This window comes from Pistacia vera, unplaced genomic scaffold (assembly GCF_008641045.1).
Source record: "Pistacia vera cultivar Batoury unplaced genomic scaffold, PisVer_v2 Contig109, whole genome shotgun sequence".
In the NCBI taxonomy this organism is placed as follows: domain Eukaryota; kingdom Viridiplantae; phylum Streptophyta; class Magnoliopsida; order Sapindales; family Anacardiaceae; genus Pistacia; species Pistacia vera.
In genome coordinates this window covers 1,729,211-1,749,110 of record NW_022195126.1, presented here as the reverse complement: position 1 = coordinate 1,749,110, position 19,900 = coordinate 1,729,211, and the positions used below count along the sequence as shown (strand labels likewise).

The following is a 19,900-nucleotide window of genomic DNA, read 5'->3' as shown; positions in this document are numbered from 1 at the left end:
GGACAGTGGAAATGTACTTGCGTTGTTTTACTGGAGACAAGCCAAAGGAATGGGTTCGTTGGATTACTTGGGCGGAGTATTGTTATAACAGGAGTGTCCACAGCTCAACGAAGAAGACTCCATTCGAGATTGTTTATGTACGTCCTCCACCAACTCTATTATCTTATGTGCCTGGTACAACTCAAGTAGAGGCAGTTGACAAGGAATTATGTGCTCATGATCAAGTACTTAAAGAACTGAAGGATCAATTGTTAATTGCCCAAAATCGCATGAAGAGATTTTATGATGTGGGACAAACTGGCAAGAGTTTTAAAGTAGGGGACTTGTGTACTTACGTCTCCAACCATATAAGCAAGTTTCAATTTCACTTAGAAGAAACCTTAAACTATCTCCAAGGTATTATGGACCCTTTAAGATCATTCAAAAGGTGGGACTAATTGCTTACAAACTCAAGATGCCTTCTGAATCAAAGATTCATCCTATTTTCCATGTATCCTGCTTAAAGAAAAAAGTTGGAACTACCGTACAAGTGCAAGAATCGTTGCCAAGAGTCCAAGAGGATGAAGATGTTATTACTGCCTGGCCACAAGCAATACTTGAAGAACGAATTCGGACGCGACGAAGAGAGATACTTGTTCATTGGCAAGGGCACTCACCATCAGATGCAACTTGGGAAGGTGTTGAACAATTGAAGACTCGTTTTATGGAATTTCTTCTTGAGGACAAGGATGGATTTTTGGGGGGAGGAATCTTATGGTCTTAAAGTCTTATTTATGAATAGGTCTTGTAAGTGGGTATTTGCTAGATTTTAAACTTGAGACAGCTGAAAGGGTAACCCGATCTGGAGAAGGCCCCGCGTCCTAGTCCAGTCGGTCCGGGTTTTAAAGAGGGAAGAAGATGACACGTGGAGCTTTGTAGGGAGAGATTTGTATACATATCTGGTGTTTCAGGCAGGGCCAAGGATTTGTTTAGGGAAGGAGATGGCATTTTTGCAAATGAAGAGAGTAGTAAGTGTGGTTTTGAAGAGGCTTAAGGCGGTACCGGTGATGGAGGAGGGCGTTGAACCAAAGTTTGTGGCGCAGTTGACAGCCAAGATGAAAGGTGGGTTTCCGGTCCAGATTGAGGATAGGACTAAGTGATTATTATAAAATTTGATATTATATTACGAATATGATCAAAGTTGTAATATTGGGTTGATTAATGGTTTTATAGTAGTAAATCGAAATATTATATATGAGTATATCCAACATCTAACTAATGCTTTAAAAAAAAAACACTATTTTTTTTTTTTTCACTTGTGTACTAAAGTATACATTAAAATGGCTAAAAAAATAATACTATTGTTTTTATGTTTCTTATGGGAGAACGACATCTTACCACCCAATGTTTAGCGAAACGATATTTTCTCACTTGTGTTGATATTTTATTGAAAAGACGAAAATACTCTTAAATATTTGACTTTATAAATTTTTTATTATTTTTTAATTAGTCAAAAAGTCAAATATTAAAAAATAAAAAAATAAAAAATAGGTAACCCCACCTAAAAAGTTAAGAATAATGCTATATATTTATTTAAAGTTAAATGACCTTAATATTTATTTATTTATAATGTCATCAATATCTCAACACTATTATTTAATAATTTCCTAAATTTATAATGTTTTTCATAATACGTATAATGTTTTTCATTTTTACTAATTAATATAGAAAATCAATATTTCTAATTAATTAAATAAACAAAGGAAAAAAGATATCTTTACACTTGAACCAATAAATAATCAAGTAAAGACTTTTACTTAACTAAATTTTAATTTATAATAAACTAATTAATAAATAAACTATTTAAAGGTATTTTCGTCTTTTCAGTCAAATATTAACAGAACCTGACGAATGGTGGGAAAGTATCATTTTGAAACTTGATAGGTGAGAAAGTGTCATTTCGCCAAACCTTAGGTGGAAAAATGTCGTTCTTCCATTTCTTATTTATAAAGATATAAAAAATTATGAGTGGTATTACATATATAAACTAATTAAATTATATAAATTCTTATATAGAAATTGATTTAGCATAACTCTTTTTATGTCTTATTGCTGATTTATATTAATTCAATATATATGGAGTCGTTTTTTTTACACAAAATCATTCATTAATCTTGTGCTATATAAGTTATCAATAACTAGAGTTACAAAGATTTTTATATAAAGTGATATGACATGAAATGAATGGAAGAGTGATCACTTTGTACATAAATCTTCGTCTTTTCATTATCCATAAACTTATCCATTCATATATTGTCACATCACTTTGTATATAAGAGTTTGTACAAATAATTTATATATTTAACATTATTAAAAAGAATTATATACACAATCTGGTATATAGAATGACGTATAGTATGATTGAGAGACTAAAATTATAAAACCAACTCGTTAAATGTAGATAAATGAGTTGTTAATTAAAAGATAAAATCAAGTCATTTTGTATACAAACTTTCTTTAGGGAATTAGAGTACTACTCTATTTAAATAATATATAAATTTTAATATTTCATCAGTAAGCATGGCGTGCCGTACTAGTAATTTCTAAATTTGGTTAAAATACTTTATTCCAATGTTTCTTACTTGTATTGGAAATATTAAACTGTTAATGTCAGATCATGATAACAAATGTTTTTTATAAAAAAAAAATAAGGAAGCACTCATTTGATAACAGTATTGGAGTTTAAACTTTAACGTAAGTATGGATACAAATTTCCAATGCAAATCTTCACACATAAACAAGATCATAACTTGATATAATTGGTTGAGTGGGCGACAATGACTGCTATATATATAAACCCTTTCTCTCCTTGTAATGTTTGAAAAGATCTCTTATGTGAAGGAAAATAACATTCTAACCCTTTATCCTTGTTTTATTACTTAATTCATCTTTTATTTGACTATTCTTATCATTATGCTAATAATTTGGATTTCCCAGCTATTTTTGTATTAGTATTTTATTTTTGGTAATATATAAAAGGTATCTGGAATATCAGGTGTCCATTACTCTTCTCTTCAACGACTCTTCTTTCTAACGACAAATCGATTACAATAACTCCATTAGCTCCTAATGAAACATCCATTTTCCATTTCTGTTTCTGATTATTTGTGAAAATAGTTATTGTAGTCCGTTATATATATATATATATATATATATTCAACGGTGATAAAAGAACTTTAAGGTAGTTACATTTATATACTTATGTTTTTATAACTAAGAAAAGTGGTTCTACTCTTATAAAGTCTACATATAAAGTTAAGGTGAAATTTCCCTTTAATTAATGAATTAACTTCATATTTTTACTTTTCAATTGCTAGGCTTTGTATATAAACTCTGTAAGAGTAGTGTTTATTTAATTAAATAATTGTGAAACAAACAATAATAAAAATGCATTAAGACACATACGTCATTATAATCACTCATTCCTCTCCTCAATCCTGACCGGAAACCCACCTTTCATCTTGGCCGTCAAATGCGCCACAAACTCCGGCTCAACACCCTCCTCTATCACCGGCACCACCTTAAACCTCTTCAAAACCCCACTTACTACTCTCTTCATTTGCAAGAACGCCATCTCCTTCCCTAAACAAATCCTCGGTCCTGCCTGAAACACCGGATATGTATATGAATCCCTCCCCACAAAGCTCCACGTGTCCTCTTCTTCCCTCTTCAACCACCTCTCTGGCTTGAACTCGCTCCAGTCTTTTCCCCACAGCTTCTCCATTCTCCCCATCGCGTACGGATGATACGCCACTCGCATGCCCTTCTTCACAACCGTCCCGTCCGGCAATACGTCGTCGTTCTCCGCTACCTTGGAGTCTACAGGAACAGGTGGGTAGAATCTCATGCTCTCGCAGAGTGATGCGTGCGTGTACACCATATCTTTGATGTCTTCATAAACTGGCGTGTTTGATTTTTCTTTGATTTCGTTGAGAATTTCTTTTTCGGCTTCAGGGTGTTTTGAGATGAGCCAGAAGAACCACGTCAAAGCGGCTGAAGTAGTGTCTCGACCGGCGAGTGTGAAGCTGATGACTATATCAGTGACAAAGTCATCGTCGTATTGGCCCGAACTCAAGAATCGTGACAAAAGATCCAAAGACTCACCAGGGTCTAGTTTCTTTTCTTTTATGATGTTCTTTGAGAATTCTCGGACTTCAGAAGCTGCAAGTTTTAGACGCTTTTCCGAGCCAATATTGAGAAGCCGTTTAATTTTCCAGATTATAGGTAAAGTCGCTCGAAATCTTTCGCTGCTTATTTTAACACCCTCGTCAAAAGCTCGTGCGAACTCGGTTTCTGGAAAAGATGGCAATAGATATTCCGGATCGTACCCAAAAGCGATCTTGCATATATTATCAAAAGCAAATCTTTGAAGAACATCTTGAAAATCAAGCACCTTTTTATTGGCAGCCGCGGTTTCAAGAATGGGAATAAGGCGATAGGAGAGCTCAGTTTCAACGACAGTTTCCACAAATTTACGGAGGGATTTTGTATTGAATTCGTGGCTTGAAATTTGTCTTTGAAACTTCCATTGTTCCCCGTCAATATTGAAAATACCATGACCGAGAAGGTCGAATAGAATTTTTTGATTTGCGGCGCCTTTTGGGTAATTGTAGAAGTTAGTTTTGAGGATGTGTTGGACATTAGCGGGATTGGCTGTCAAGATAGTGACCTGGCCTCCTAACCTCTGCAAGGTAAATGTTGCTGAAGGAACATTTTGCAGAATAGAAGTTACCCACTGGAGTAACTGGTTTTGGTTGGCTAGAAAAGAGAAATAAGAGCCCACTATTGGGTAGGACTTTGGAAGAATTACATTAGTGGAAGGATATGAAGATGATGAACCTTTAGGTTTGGAGTTTCTGGTTCTGGTTATGAGAAAGAAGACGAGTGAAGTGAATATTAAAAGGAGAAACGAAGTTAGAAGATGAAGCGACATGAGGGATAAAGATTAAAGTTGTGATATTTTTGAGTTTAATTAGATTTGGATGTGAAGAAAAAAGAGAGAAGTGTTGGGTTTATTAAATAGGGAGAAAGTCATATGGGTCAAACTTGGATATTTTTCAAAAGACCTGTCACGATTCCTTAATTTGCTATTACTGGCAAATTGGCTAAAAGGTGATTGAGAATTTGAAATGTGAAAACGAAAAAATCATATTCAAGAAACGGAACCTGGGTTTCCCTTCTTTTCTAGAAAATACATGCAAGAAACGTATGCAAGATCGTCACTGCCCTGCCACGTGTCTTTTTAAATTCTCTATTTCGACAAGTCACTTAAATTGACGAAACTTTAATTGAATTGAATCTTTGGTTGTGGAGAGTGGACAAGGAAAGTTTCAAGGTTGTGTTAGATACAGGATAGTGTATTACCGAATATGTTATAATAATAGAAAGATATTTTTTTTTTTAAGGATTATTAAGAATATTTAGATAAATGTTTTTGGTTAACTAGAATAAATTGATAGGTATGTTATATTAATATGTTTGGTTGAGAGGAATAAATTGGTGGGTATATTATTAAATTATTAATTTTTTTTTAATATTATTTTTATTATTACTTTTTGAATAATTCTGGCTCTCTCTATTTCAGATTTAGCTAAAACACCTTAACAATAAAAAAAGTTTAAAACTTAACAAAAACACCCCATTCACCTTAAGCCACTGCTCGTAACTTGCCACTACCGTCGACGACGGCGACAATGGAGATCTGGCCGTGAAACAAACAAAAAAATCAACTAAAAAAATCAAAGAATATTTTTAAAAAATAAATATAAAAAAAATATTTTCAAAATATATAAATTAAATAAGTTATATTAGTTAATTTTATAATTGGTTACAATTAAAATAAAAATCTGAAGAGTTTCTTAATGCAGCAGAGGTTCTGTGGGTCTTAATCGAGGCTACCTTTCTTCTCGGCTTCTCCATCCAAATGTGGACATTTCTCTCCTCTTCCGCCAAGCCCCATTTTTTATTTCAAACCCTAGGACCCTGACCCTAACCTCCACTTTCACTGCTACTCGCCTCTCTATCTTTCTCCACCTAAAGAACAAACCCTTCAAAGCCTCCCTTCAAACATTCAAAATCCCAACTCACCGATTTGCCTCACACAATCGCCAAATTTTATCTCACTCAATAGCCAAATTTTATCTCTAATATTTACTGTATTAAGGTTGTTTGCCAAGTCCCATCCAAAACTTTGCTCTCCCTCAAATTGTCAACCAATAGAACATCCTCAACTAGCTATTATTGTTAGAAAAGGTGGAAATTCAACATCTAAATAATTACAAATCATGCATAGATAATAGAACACTGAATCAATAGATTTAGGGCTTTAGGAATACATGTCCGAGCCATGATGTGTGCAAGATTTGTTAAATCCTTGATTGGTCTTCCTCTCTAGAATCTGCTCTCAATGACGACTTTTAAATGGGTAATGCATACGCTTTGTTTCGGAGAGGAGACCTAACCAATATATAACGTTTTACTGGTCCCTTCCATTACGGGCCCAAAAAACCCAAAAGCCTACACTTCTATCATCAACCCAGATTATTAAATAATGAAGTGTATTAAGCTATAATACATGATCACATTAGGCCCAATAACAGTATCTCGTAGGACTAAGTGTGCATTTACTCGGTTTTATTAAACCAAAATAGAATTAATGTTAGCCCATAATTAGGAAATTTTCAAACATTCTCCCACTTGGGCTACATTAATTATTTTATTTTATTTTTATCTTAAGAAAACAAAACAACTTTGACTCTTGAGTAATCAAAACAGATATTTTATTTTAGAGTAGCCACTGTTTGAATAAAACAAAATAGTCCACATATGACATTTCAACCAAACAATTTAGCCATTATGGTTATCAATAATGAACCAAAGTAATCTTTACATCTTTCATAGATATAAGATCAATCCATGATTACAATTACTAATAATCAAATTAACATGGATCACTAATCTGGGAGTGTGGGAAGAATAACACCCAACAAGCAAGTGATCATAACATGTGAAATTTTCCTATTAGTCCTCGTCAAGATTCCTCTTTAACCTTTATGCTTTAAGAAAAGCTAGAGAAATCTCACAGCTTCCAACGAAGTCTGTATTTTTCAACCAATAATCTCAAGATATCCAAACATGCAACATACCTATACATCTGTCATTCTTGTTAGGGCCAAAAAATGTCCCCGACCTCAGTAGGCCCGAAGATGAAAACACATTCAACAAAGCTCAAAGCCACGACCCAATTCCGATTGGGCCTATAACATAATTCACGTATTGGGTCCGCTCATTACACCTACTAGGTCGCTCACTGCTTGAGCCCAATCAATAAGGCCCCGATTTGCTTAGGCCTCACCATCAGCTTATCTAGGCCTAGGCCCGTTGATCCAAGATCACCAACTGGACCTAGGGTTTACTTAGACCCCAAGGCCATCTACTTCCTATTTCAGTACTATCCGAATACTCTTGAAGAGATCCATCTATATCCTAATTCGTCTAAGATCCGAATCTTAGGCTAAATAAGACTCATTCCCTTGCTAAGGCAAGGGAATCAAAGGCTTTCCTATTCACTAAACCTTAACCGCTATGGACTCGTAGTCCTACTAGGATTCAAAGATCTTACAACTACTATATATGTTGAGGCATGCCCTCTCACAATTCATTCAGTATTACACCTTAAGACCCCTAGTTCTCACCCTTGAAAGCTTTACATCACTGCCGTAGTTCTAGTCTTTGACTAAACTTTTTCGGTAACCCTCTCTTTCCCTTACCTTCACTAAATTAGCCTCATTCAGCCTTGCTGACTTGAGCGTCGGAGTGCCTATGGCAAACACCACCCCGGTTTTTTCTATTGGCTTCATGCTTGTTTCTTTGTGTGTCCAAGTGTAGCGGATTGCTAGTGGCCTCAACTTCACGGGATCATACCACCCATTCCGTAACTGTAGATTTTACTGTCTACAGTTTGGCACCCATCGTGGGGCCTCTGGCAATCATTCATCTCTCAAACACGGCTTAACAAGGAAATTCCTTATGGATGAAAACTCAGACAACACCAACCCTAGTCTCGAGGCCAGGCTCAAAGCTCTCATTGCTTTTATGCAACAACACTCGGACAAAGTCGCAGCACTAGAAGCCGAAAATGCCACCATCCATACTGAAAACGCCTCCATCCGGGTCAAAAACCAGATTCTCAAAGAAAAGGTAAATCAATTCTATAATCTTGAGCTTCAACCTTACCAGGTACAGACTAATCGCTTCCACACACCAGTCATGCCCATGCAGCCTTTCCAGACTCCTAATCCTAGACCGTCTAATGTGGACACCCATTCATCCCAACTCTATTCTTCACAAATGGATGGTTCAGTCCAGAATCAATCTGAATCCGGATAACAAACAAGGCCGCTCTTGGCTGACCCTTTCCAAGCACATGATCAAGGCAACCAAGTAACCCCAAGCCTACCGCAACAAGAACTCATTCTTAGCCTCCCAACTCATCTCCAACCAATCCATCCAGATCAAAATCCACTCGGCTCGACTCACCCTCACGGAGCGAGTGGACTCCCACACCTACAATCCGCCTTGCTCGAGTCCATCGATCCTCACAGACCGAGTGACTCCCAAATAACCCCCCTCACTATTCATGCTGGCTAAAACACTCGATCAATCACGCTCGGAATCACTCAACCCGAAGGGATGAATGGAGATCCAAACTACCAAGTAGCCCATGATGAACGATTCCCCAAACTGCTCCATATAACTCGACTCATCCCAACATGTTGGGTGTGAGTCATATGTGAAACCAAGCCAACTAAGCCAACCTGATGGCCTCTGCCTCACCCTTGGAGCAGATACTGGCTAAAAGACTGGTCGACATGGAAGCAATGATGAGGCACATACCTAGAGTGTCGATCCCAACCAAGAAAAGCCAACCCCACAACTATTCTGATTCACCCTTTGTGGATGCGATTGCTCTAGCAAAGATGCCAAACAAGTTCACCATCCCTAACATGAATCCCTACGGTGGCACAACTAACCCATATGCCTAGTTAGTAAATACGGGTACGGCAAAAAAAGGGTACGGGAATTTTATGGTATAATATGGAAAAGATGAAAAATACGTTTATAAAAATTTCGCTATAAAATTCGGATACGGGAAAAATACGGTATGGGTATATACGGGTTTAATACGATACATTGTCAATAATATGTTTTGAAAAATACGGCAAGATCAATCTTAGTTTTAACACTTTTATGGACTATCTGGTTAAAATCAATATATCATTTCAAATGCAAAGTATTCAATTAACCAATAACACAAATACACAATATATAACTGATATTCAAATTATAGTCTCCAGACTCAAACACAATATTTAGCCAAGATTAAACTATAGTGTCAAACCAAACACATAAGTCATAACAAAACCAAAATTCAAAGTCGAATCAGAGCTCCAAACAAATAAAATACACAAATAATACAACCAAGATTCAAATTATAGTTTATAACAAAAACTCACAAAGTACATAAATAACAATAAGTCAATAACAACTCAAAAAAAAGCACCAGCAATGTCATCATTATCCATTAAGTCATCCATGTAACCCTCAACTGTTGGTGTAGAATTAGCATCTTCGTCCATATGAATTTCTTCATATTCATAGTCTGGAAGCTTCCCCAATTTCTCAAGATCTATAGGTTCCAAGTCGTGACTCATCGTGGAAGTGAACTTATCCATCATCATCGTGTTCATCCTCACATACACAAGTGTGTCTAGCATTTCATGTGACAACCTATTCCTTTTTTTTTTTTGAGCAGCTTCAAAGGCACTCCAATTTCTCTCACATGATGAAGCGCTACAAGGTTGACTCAGAATTCGAATGGCATACTTCTTGAGCATAGGAAGATCATCCCCATTGTAATCCCACCATATTCCTGCAAATGACATAAAAAGCTTTCTTGAATATAAAGAGAGACGCAATGTACAAAAAAGATATTGAAAATTTTTAAAACACTTACGAGGATGACTTGTTTGTAACATCGTTTTTGCCGTTGCAGTAAATAAGGTAGCTGGCCTACTACAATACAACTGAACCTCTCTCATAAATGGATGCTTTTCTTCTATTAGAAGCAGGTTTTCATAAATGAAATTGATGTCATCTTTCGTCTCCCTATCCCCTCTAAAATTTTGTGAGAAAAAGTAAGATGGATTGAGAAAGGCAACTACAACATGTATAGGATGAATGATGTTTTTGACCCAGCGATTCTCAAACAATTCCCAAATTCTCCCATACTTGCTTGCCTCACTATTACATCTTTCTTTGATTGCAACTTTTGCCCTCATCATTGCTTCATATAAATAACCAGCAGTAGATCCATCACCATCAACCAAATGAAGAACTTGAACTCGAACTCGAACCAATGGCTCAATAGTTTTTATAACCTCCTTTCCTCTAGTCCAAAAATCACTCTGGACAATTTCAGTGACCCTTTTACTTGATTCGGTCTTACAATAATCAAAACTCCTCCATTCAGATGAAGCAACAAAGAGTCGAAGTTCATTTCCCAAATCCAACACAGATTGAAGCATTAAAAAATTTGAAGCAAATCTTGTGGCACAAGGTTGTCTCAATTGTCTATCTTTGGTGTACTCTTTCATTGCTGCATGAAGAACTGTGTACCGTGTCATGAACATAACTATTATTCTTGCTTCATCTGCAGCAACTTTTACCCAATTAACTTCTTCATATATGTCTTTCAAAAGAAGCTAAATTCCATGAGCAACACACTTGTCTTATACATTCGAGGATACAATCCAATGAGTATGTCACCAGCAGATGTGAAATTGCTACCATTATTAGTTATGAATTGCACAACATGTTCTTGTCCAATTGATTCAATCACAGAAGCAACAATTTCTTTCAGATAAATCCCAGTTTTTATTTCTCGAGAAACATCCAATGATTTTATAAACACTGCACTGCCAGGTGAATATGCCACAGATTAATGAAAGATCGGTGCCTTATATTAGTCCATATATCAGACATTATAGTGCAACCAGATCCAGATGTATCCTAAGAACGCTTCACTATAGTAACATACTCATCAACACCTTTTCTAGATTCTGGAATTAACTGAGTTCGAAGAGTTGAATAAGATGGAAGCTTGTATGTTGCACCATATTCAGCCACTGCCTTAACAAATTCTCCAAAAGCACTAGTTTGAACAACATTAAAAGCGATATTATTCACCACAAAACACTTAGCAAACATTTTATCAACAAACTCCTTGTCTTTTTTCTTATTCATTAATAGTAAAGATGCTTGACTTTGACGTCTTTGGCTACCCTTAGAAAGTGGTGAAAAAGGTGAATCTGTTTCCTCCTCATGATCATTAGAGTTTAAAGCAGTAGAAGAACCGGCTGAACTTTTTAATTTTTTGTTACTTCCACTTCCAGACATAGCTAAGAATGCACATGCTTGTGTCTCATGATTGACTTCACTACAAATCTCAACATCATGGCCAGTAATTCCCGACAAGTGTGCTTTAATTCTGTAAGCCCCACTACTAAATACTTTTTGACAAAATTTACATTTCCATTTATTCCCTTGGAGCTCCTCAACATGCTCCCGAATTTTATCTTTTTTTCGTACCATATTGGTTTGAGTCTGTATTTACAAGAACATAAAAGAGAACATCATCAAATACAAAAGGAAAAAAGATTGATAAAAAAAAAAATTAATACTATTATTTTTCCGATTTGCTTATTATCAATCTCTACATCTTACTTAGTGTCATAAGGATAAAATATGATTTTGTAAATTATTTTCATGAAAACACTGAATTTATATAAATTGTGTGTAATCAAAATGTCTTTGAAAACACTTTCAGTGTTCGAATTTATAAGTTAACTAAAGAACAAATCATCCCAATTAATACACCCCATCTCAACTCCTAATTAAATAGCCAAATAAGGGCATTAAACCAATGAATTATAGTACCTACTCTTTAATTTCTTCTTTTTAATCATCCCTTGAATTCATTTAAAAAGCACAACTAGCAACTAGCTAAGTAGTAGCTTCTTTTCACATTTAATTTCTTCTTTTTAATCATCACTTTTTCTTACATTCATTTAAAGCAAAACTAGGCAACTAGCTAATTAGTAGCTTCTGATTCACGTTTAATTTCTTCTTTTAATCATCTCTTTTCCTTAAATTCTTTAAAAGCAAAACCAACTAAGTAGTCTGCTTCTGCACCTTTACAACACACAAAAGTCTAAGTGTCTAACAAGAACTGAACAAAGTACAAGAAGCCTTACTCGCAGGAGCACGCAATGGTGTTGCTCAAGGGAAGAGCTACGGCAGACCACAGGAGTGGACTGGATCTCAGTCTGAGAGACGGCAGAAGGAACTTTGTCTGCTGCTCAGTCTGATTTGGCTCACTGGCAGGGACAACACCCTCTTGAGGGACTGCAAAGCAACATATTGATTTGCCTTTTTCGGTTTACTTGATCCTTTACTTACTAGCCTTGTCTGTGCATGTAAAATCACAATCAAATATAAATATAACTCTCACAAGCATTTCATCAACTTTTCAAATAAATCCATCAATCCACCAGCCCTCCTACTACTACTACTCACACACCAACACAAACACAAGCAATCAACCAACGAGATCAAAGAGAAGAGAAGAATGTGTACCTTGAAGTCCCGAACTTGAAGCCTGGAAAGGGAGTTAAAAAGAGAAGAGAAGAAGAGATCAAGACCACGAGATAAAGAAAACTAAAACAACTTTAAACTTTAAAGAGAGCAATCCATTGAAATTTGAAGATTTGATTCTGATTATTTGAAGAAAAGCTGAAAACGTCAAAAGAGTAAAGAGTTACAAAACTGAGGATGAGAGAAAGAGATTTTGTTTAATTTGATTTTGTCAAACCCACCTAAAACGACGTCGTTTGGGGGTGACCAATCAGTTTTTTTTTTTCTTTTTTTTTGGTAATAATTCGCGAATTATATGGATATTCATATTATACGCGTATAATTCGGCAGCCCTTATAAAATACGTAAATATGTGTTTTATATGCGTATTTACTAACTAGGCCCAGATGACCACATTGCCTTGTACACACAGCAGATATTCACAACATCTATACCTCGACAGTTAAGGGAAGCCTGCATGTGTAAAAACTTTGGTTCCAACCTCTCTAGACCAGCCATCCAATGGTATACAAATCTCCAAAACAACTCAATTAGCTCATTTGCTTAGCTCACTAACACCTTCGTCGAGCAATTCGCCAGTAGCAAGAAACTTGAGAAGCTATCAACTCCTATACAGAGTCTACCAAAAGAGGGGAGAGCCCTTGGGAGAGTATGTTAGCAGGTTTAACAAAGGAAAATTCTTCATCCCATCTTGCAATCCCCAGACAACAGTTGATGCCTTCAGAAATGGTCTTCTTCTAGATGGGGAATTATACAAAGACCTCACAAAACTCAGTTGAAATACAATGGAGGATGCCCTAGCTAGAGTCGTAATCCAAATCAGATGGGAGGAGGACAAGGTGAATCGAATGAGGCACACCAGATATGATGACCATCACCAAAGACGGAGTGAAAGAAGGCCAAAATCTGGGCCGTATGAGCCCCATTATCAACCCTCACCTCGCAATTCGAGCAAAAACAAGAAACCATATGATTGCCAGTCAACTAGAACCACAAACAGATCATCTGAATCAAATCAATTCAAGATTTCAAAGTACAACCTCAACATCAAAACATCTCAAGTTGTGGTGATCATGAAAGGGATGGGACCCACCGTGAAGTGGCCAGCCAAGCTCAACCCTGATGTGAAGAGGGACACATCCAAGTGGTGCGAATTTCATGACGACTATGGTCATAACAACGCTGATTGCATTGCTTTAAGATTAGAAGTGGCAACTCTATTAAAGAGGTGACATCTATGTGATTTGTTTACACATAAAGGGAAGAATATAGTCAGCTGGAGAAACTTTAAAGAACCATCTCCCCCTCTTTGGGAACTGACACCAAAAGGTTTCTGCTCCATTATTTTTGGAGGGTTTGAAATTAGTAGGGTGAGTTATTCCTCAATCAAGCGGCACACCCGAGCTAGCCATCACCTAGGAGTCTAGTCTATTCATCCACCTTCTCCGGCACATACCAACCAGATCTTCTAGTTTGAAGATGATGAGCTAGCCACCTTAGCCACCCTATATCACGATGCTCTAGTCATCTCTCTCCAGATTGGCAACATCCCAGTCAAGAGAGTATTTGTAAATGAGGGATCCTCAGCCAACGTCCTCTTCCTTGAAGCAGTGAAAGCCATGGGACTGGATGAGTCAAACATCAACAAACGCCCAACCATCCTGGTTGGGCTTAGTTGGTTTAGTTTTGAACAGAAGTATACCATCGAAGAAATTGCCTTGCTTGTCTATGCCAGTGAAGTCAACAAATAAACAATCTTCCTAGTACTCGATTGCCCCTCCCTTTACAACGTCATCTTGGGTCGACCTTGGATCTATGACATGTGAGCTGTCCCATCCACCTTCCATCAAACCATCAGGTTTCCAACTAAGTAGGGAGTAAGAAAGATTAAGAGCGATCCCAAGGCCTTAAGAGACTGCTACAAGAACAACTTCAAAGGTAAAAGCCACACTTCATAGCAATTACAGAGCCATCCAACCCTTTCGACCAAGCTAGATCAACCAGCCATGGAGGAGTTGGATGAAGTGCAGATGCACCCGAACCACCCTGACCGTAAGACTCATCTAGGCTCTCGGCTCAGGCCTGAGATAAGAGAACGACTCATAGACTTCCTCAAGCAGAATCAGGACTGCTTTGCTTGGTCCCATGCAGACATGGTGGACATTAGTCTAAAGGCCATTGTCCACCACCTTCATGTAGATCCTGATCACCCTTCAGTAAAGCAGAAGCGAATAAAGTTTGCTAAAGAATGCAACTGGGTCATTAATAAGGAAGTTGACAAGCTGCTAAGTAACAGATTAATCAGAGAAGTCCATTATCTTGATTGGCTCGCCACCATGGTAGTTGTGAAGAAAAAGAATGGAAAGTGGAGGGTCTACATAGACTTCAAGATCTAAATAAGGCATGTCCTAAGGATTCCTTCACATCCCCCACATTGACATGATGGTTGACGCGACAACAGGCCACGAACTCCTAAGTTTTATGGATGTCCTCTCGTGTTACAACCAGATTCTGATGCATCCGGACGACCAAGAAAAAAACAACTTTCATCACAGAGAGGAGAACCTATTGCTACAAAGTAATGTCATTCGGCCTTAAGAATGTCGAGGCCACTTACCAGCGGCTGGTCAACAAAATGTTTGTTGAACACCTTGGAGACACAATGAAAGTGTATATCGATGACATGCTCGTCAAGTCTCTCATGGTTGAGCAGCACCTCGACTACCTCAGCCAAGCATTCACTGTCCTTAAAAAATACAACATGAAGCTCAATCTGGCCAAGTGTTCATTCGGGGTCTCATCCAGTAAATTCTTAGGATACATGGTGACTCAACGTGGGATAGAAGCCAACCCTAACCAAATTCGAGCGATCCTGAATATACTATCATCGACTTGCATCAAAGGTGTCTAGAGCCTTGTGGGGTGAGTGGTTGCTTTGAGCCGTTTCATCTCCCGATCTGCTGACAAGTGTCACATTTTCTTCGCCGCACTCAAGAAATCCAATAAGTTTGAGTGGACCCCTGCCTACAAAGAAGCCCTATAGTAGATGAAAAGGTACCCGACATCTCCCCCACTCATTTTCAAGCCTGTGGCTGGGAAAAAGCTCTACACCTACCTAGCAGTCTTAGAAACAACCATCTCAACAATATTGGTCCAAGAAGACAATGTGAAACAGCTACTAGTGTACTATGTAAGTAAATCACTCCTTGATGCCGAGACTCAATATAGTCAGCTGGAGAAATTGGCGCTTGTTCTCATCCAGACATCTAGGAAGCTCAGGCTTTATTTTCAGTGCCACTCCATAATCGTCCTCACCTCTTTCTTGCTTAAGAAGATACTTCACAAGCTAGAACTATCAGGCTGATTCACCCAATGGACAGTAGAGCTCAGTGAATTTGATATATCTTTCCAACCACACACTGCCATCAAATCCCAAGTGTTAGTAAAATTCATTGCAGACTTCACTCCTAACACTTCCGTTCATGCAAAAAAAGAGCTACTATGCATGACTAGTAAGACATCTTCAAAGTGGACTCTCTTAGTGGACAGCTCAAGCAATGTGAATAGGAGTGGGCTTGGCATCGTACTTATTACACTAGAAGGAGACATCATCTAGCATGTCATTCGGTGTGGGTTCAACTGTACAAATAATGAAGCACTAAATGTAGAACTCTTTCTAGCCAAGGAGATTGGAGTGAAAAAGTTGGAGGTGAAGTCTGATTCTCAACTCGTAGCCAACCAGCTGAAAGGGACATACCAGGCCCAAGACTAGAAAACGACAACTTACTTGAACCTGGTCAAAGAACTCCAGTCTGCCTTCGAAGAATTCTCCATCACCCAAGTCCTAAGAGCAGAGAACTCCTATGTTGGTGCCCTTGCCAACCCTGGGTTAGCCCTTCAAGGCTCCTCCCAGTTGTCCATCCCACTATTGTTCCTCCAATGGCCAACTGATTAGAAAAAACATCCAACGAGTGAGTCGCCCAACCCGAAAGAGCCCATAGAAGTAATGGATGTGAACCAGTTGACTCATAAATGACCCACATAATCAGATACTTGGAACATGATAAGCTCCTAGCTAGAGGTGGAAAAGTGACCCGACCCGACCCGGGTTACTAAATTTGGCGGGTCAGTCCTAACCCGCTCGCCAACAAAGGTAGGCTGGGTTAGGGCCGCCATTTTTTGGGGATTGGCTGGCCCAGCGGGTTAGGTTGCGGGTCGGGCCGAGTTAGCCCTTTTATTTTTTTAGTTTTTATGCATTTTTATCTTTCAATATTAAAAGCTATGTTTAAAGTTTAATTTTTTAATGTGAAAACATTTTATAAATATAATATCAACCACGTTTTCAAATACCAAAAATATTGTAATAAAACTAAAAAATTGAAAAATATTTTAGCTTTTGAAATTTATTTTTAAATCATAAATCAAACCCTGCCTAATTTTTTTATCAATCAAAGAATTTCCCTGAATTATCTACAAAAATCTTTTTCATAGATGCAGATTTTGTAATAAATTTTAATGACAACCATTTATTTCCACTCCATAATTATAAATATTTAGTTTTAATTGTCATTTAGTTATTATATGTGATAATTAATTTCATTTGCTTTATTCATTTAATAACAATAATTACTTTTTTCCTTTTATGGTAGTTTATTTATTTAAAAAATTTCAGAAGGCAAAGATTTAAGACACTTTTTAACCAGTGACTGAGGCATGAACTTTTATGTTACCTGTTATCATGTTGGTTACGTGTCAAAATGTCATTGATTTAAGAGGTTGTGTCTCATTAAGCCTGATAACATGTCACATTATAAAAGTTTTTTTTATGAGAATGACGATAAATCAAGATAAAAATGTATAAAAAACATTAAAGGCAACTACCAACCCGGTGGGTTGGCGGGTTCTTTAAAAAAAACAAAAAAGCAACCCGTCGGGTCGCCGGGTTGCCATATAACAACTCGGCCCGCCCGGGGGTTGCATGCAGGTTGGGTTCAACCCGGCCCGCCTATTGAACCCTCTTTAATGCGGGTCGGGTTAGGGTTGACCCGTCTAACTCGGCCTATTGTTCCACCTCTACTCCCAGCCGACAAAAATGAAGCACGTTGCCTGAGAGCCAAAGCTACAAGATTTACCATTTATGAGGGCCAACTCCTTAAGAAATCATTCTCTGACCCCTACTTCAAATGTATAAATCCAGAGGAAGCTAAGTATGTTCTTGGCAAACTCCATGAAGGCGAATGTGGGAACCATGTAGGGCGACGCAGTCTTGCCCACCGGGTCATCACCGCTGGTTATTATTGGCTTATCATGCGTTTTGACTCAGCGTCTTATGTGAAAAAATGTGATAGCTGTCAAAGGTTTGCCCATGTCTCACACCTCCCGTTTGAGCGACTCAATTCCATCCTCACACCTTGGCCATTCATGAAGTAGGGAATGAACATAGTTGGAAAACTCTCTACCGTATCCATGCAACGAGTCTACATGTTGACGGTCACCAACTATTTTACTAAGTGGATCAAAGCCGAAGCACTCACCCAAGTCAGAGACAGAGAGGTAAAAGCCTTCATCTAGAAGCATGTTATTTGTCGATTTAGAATATCGAAGGAAATAGTCACAAACAACGGGTCTCAATTCATCAGCTCAGGCTTTAGAGACTTCTGTGACACGTGGGGAATTAAACTCAACTTCTCTACCACCTGAAACCTCTGGTCGATGGCCAGATTGAATCATCCAACAAAACAATAATGCAATCTTTGAAGAAGCGCCTCTAGAAAGCAAAGAGTGCATGGGCAGATGAACTACCAAGAGTACTTTGGTCTTATCCAACAACAACCCACTCTCCACTAGCAAAACTTCTTTCTCCCTCACGTATGGATCCGAGGCAATCGTTCCCATCGAAGTATTGATCCCCTCCACAAGACTACAATGGTTAGATGAAGAAGCTAATAACCAGAACCTTTGTCATAACTTGGACACAATCGATGACCTTCGTGAGCAAGCCAACATTCACAATGCCATTTACCAACAGCGAACCGCTCGACACTACAACCTTCCTGTTAGAGTGAGAACTTTCAAAGAAGATGATTGGGTCCTCCACATAGTCTTTCAAAACACTAAGGAAATCAACTCTGACAAGCTTGCCCCTACCTGGGAGGGGCCCTACAAGATCACCAAGGAAGTAGGAAAAGGCACGTACAAACTTCAGTCCCCCGAAGGCAGGGATATCAAAAATAGTTGGAATGCAATCCACCTCAAATGCTACCACTTCTAATAAGATTTGTCTTAACATCACTCTTTATTTTTTGTTTTTTGTTTTCAAAGAAGATGAGCGGGTTTGTCCACCTCCTTCACCTTCACCTTCAGTCGACCTCATGGCTAGATTCAATAAAGGAACTATTCAGTGATACAATTACATTCACCTTCTATTTACATCGACTCGGCCACATTGCCGCCTAATTCACCTCTAGTCGGCCTCACAGCCTGGTTCAACTAAAGAATCAATTAAGTTTCACCGTTAGTCGACCTTATGGCCTGGATTCAATGAAAAATTTAACTACAAACTTTCACCTTCAGTTGGCCCCATGGCCTGAGACAATAAAGTATAATTAACAAAATTTCACCTTCGGTTGACCCATACTGACTCAGTACATACGCTTTCACCTTTAAACAATTCAAACTAACTCGGTTACCAGATCACAACAACCAAGCTTACACCTTCAGTCAACTCAGACTAACTCCGTAGTTCATACAGGTTAACACCTTTAGTCGGCTCAGACCGACTCAGCGATTCATAGGCTCACCTTCAATTGGCTTAGACCGACTCAGTAGTTCATACAGGTTAACACCTTCAGTCGGCTCATACTAACTCAATGATTCATAGGCTTACACCTTCAGTCGACTCATACTGATGCAATCTTATAAAATCACCTTCAAATGACACTGCCGACTTAGTTACTTGGCTTCAACTATATCACAAACCTAATCAGTCGACTCAGGCCAATCGAACCAATGTGTAAACTCGGTCAAACTACACTAACATAGCTATAACAATTCACCTAGACAAATTACATCTACAAGGCATTACCTAGGAAAGGGGGTGCAACCCCCACACATCTACTATCAATCAATTCATTCATCCACGAAGAAA

At 37.9% G+C, this 19,900-nt stretch overlaps 2 protein-coding genes across 2 annotated transcripts; both read right to left on the bottom strand.

The window, feature by feature from the left end:
- Nucleotides 1–3,428: 3,428 nt before the first annotated feature.
- On the bottom strand, nt 3,429–5,011 carry LOC116136171 (cytochrome P450 94A2-like). The gene has a single exon (XM_031421872.1). It carries the CDS (start codon nt 4,970–4,972, stop codon nt 3,455–3,457), a length of 1,518 nt encoding a protein of 505 aa, XP_031277732.1. The 5' UTR covers nt 4,973–5,011; the 3' UTR covers nt 3,429–3,454.
- A 4,576-nt stretch (nt 5,012–9,587) lies between these two features.
- Nucleotides 9,588–11,691, bottom strand: LOC116136849. The gene is made up of 4 exons (XM_031422519.1): nt 11,138–11,691; nt 10,825–11,015; nt 10,055–10,750; nt 9,588–9,970 (listed from the first exon to the last, which is right to left on the bottom strand). The coding sequence occupies exons 1-4, from the start codon at nt 11,689–11,691 to the stop codon at nt 9,588–9,590; spliced, it is 1,824 nt and encodes a 607-aa protein (XP_031278379.1).
- Nucleotides 11,692–19,900: the final 8,209 nt, after the last annotated feature.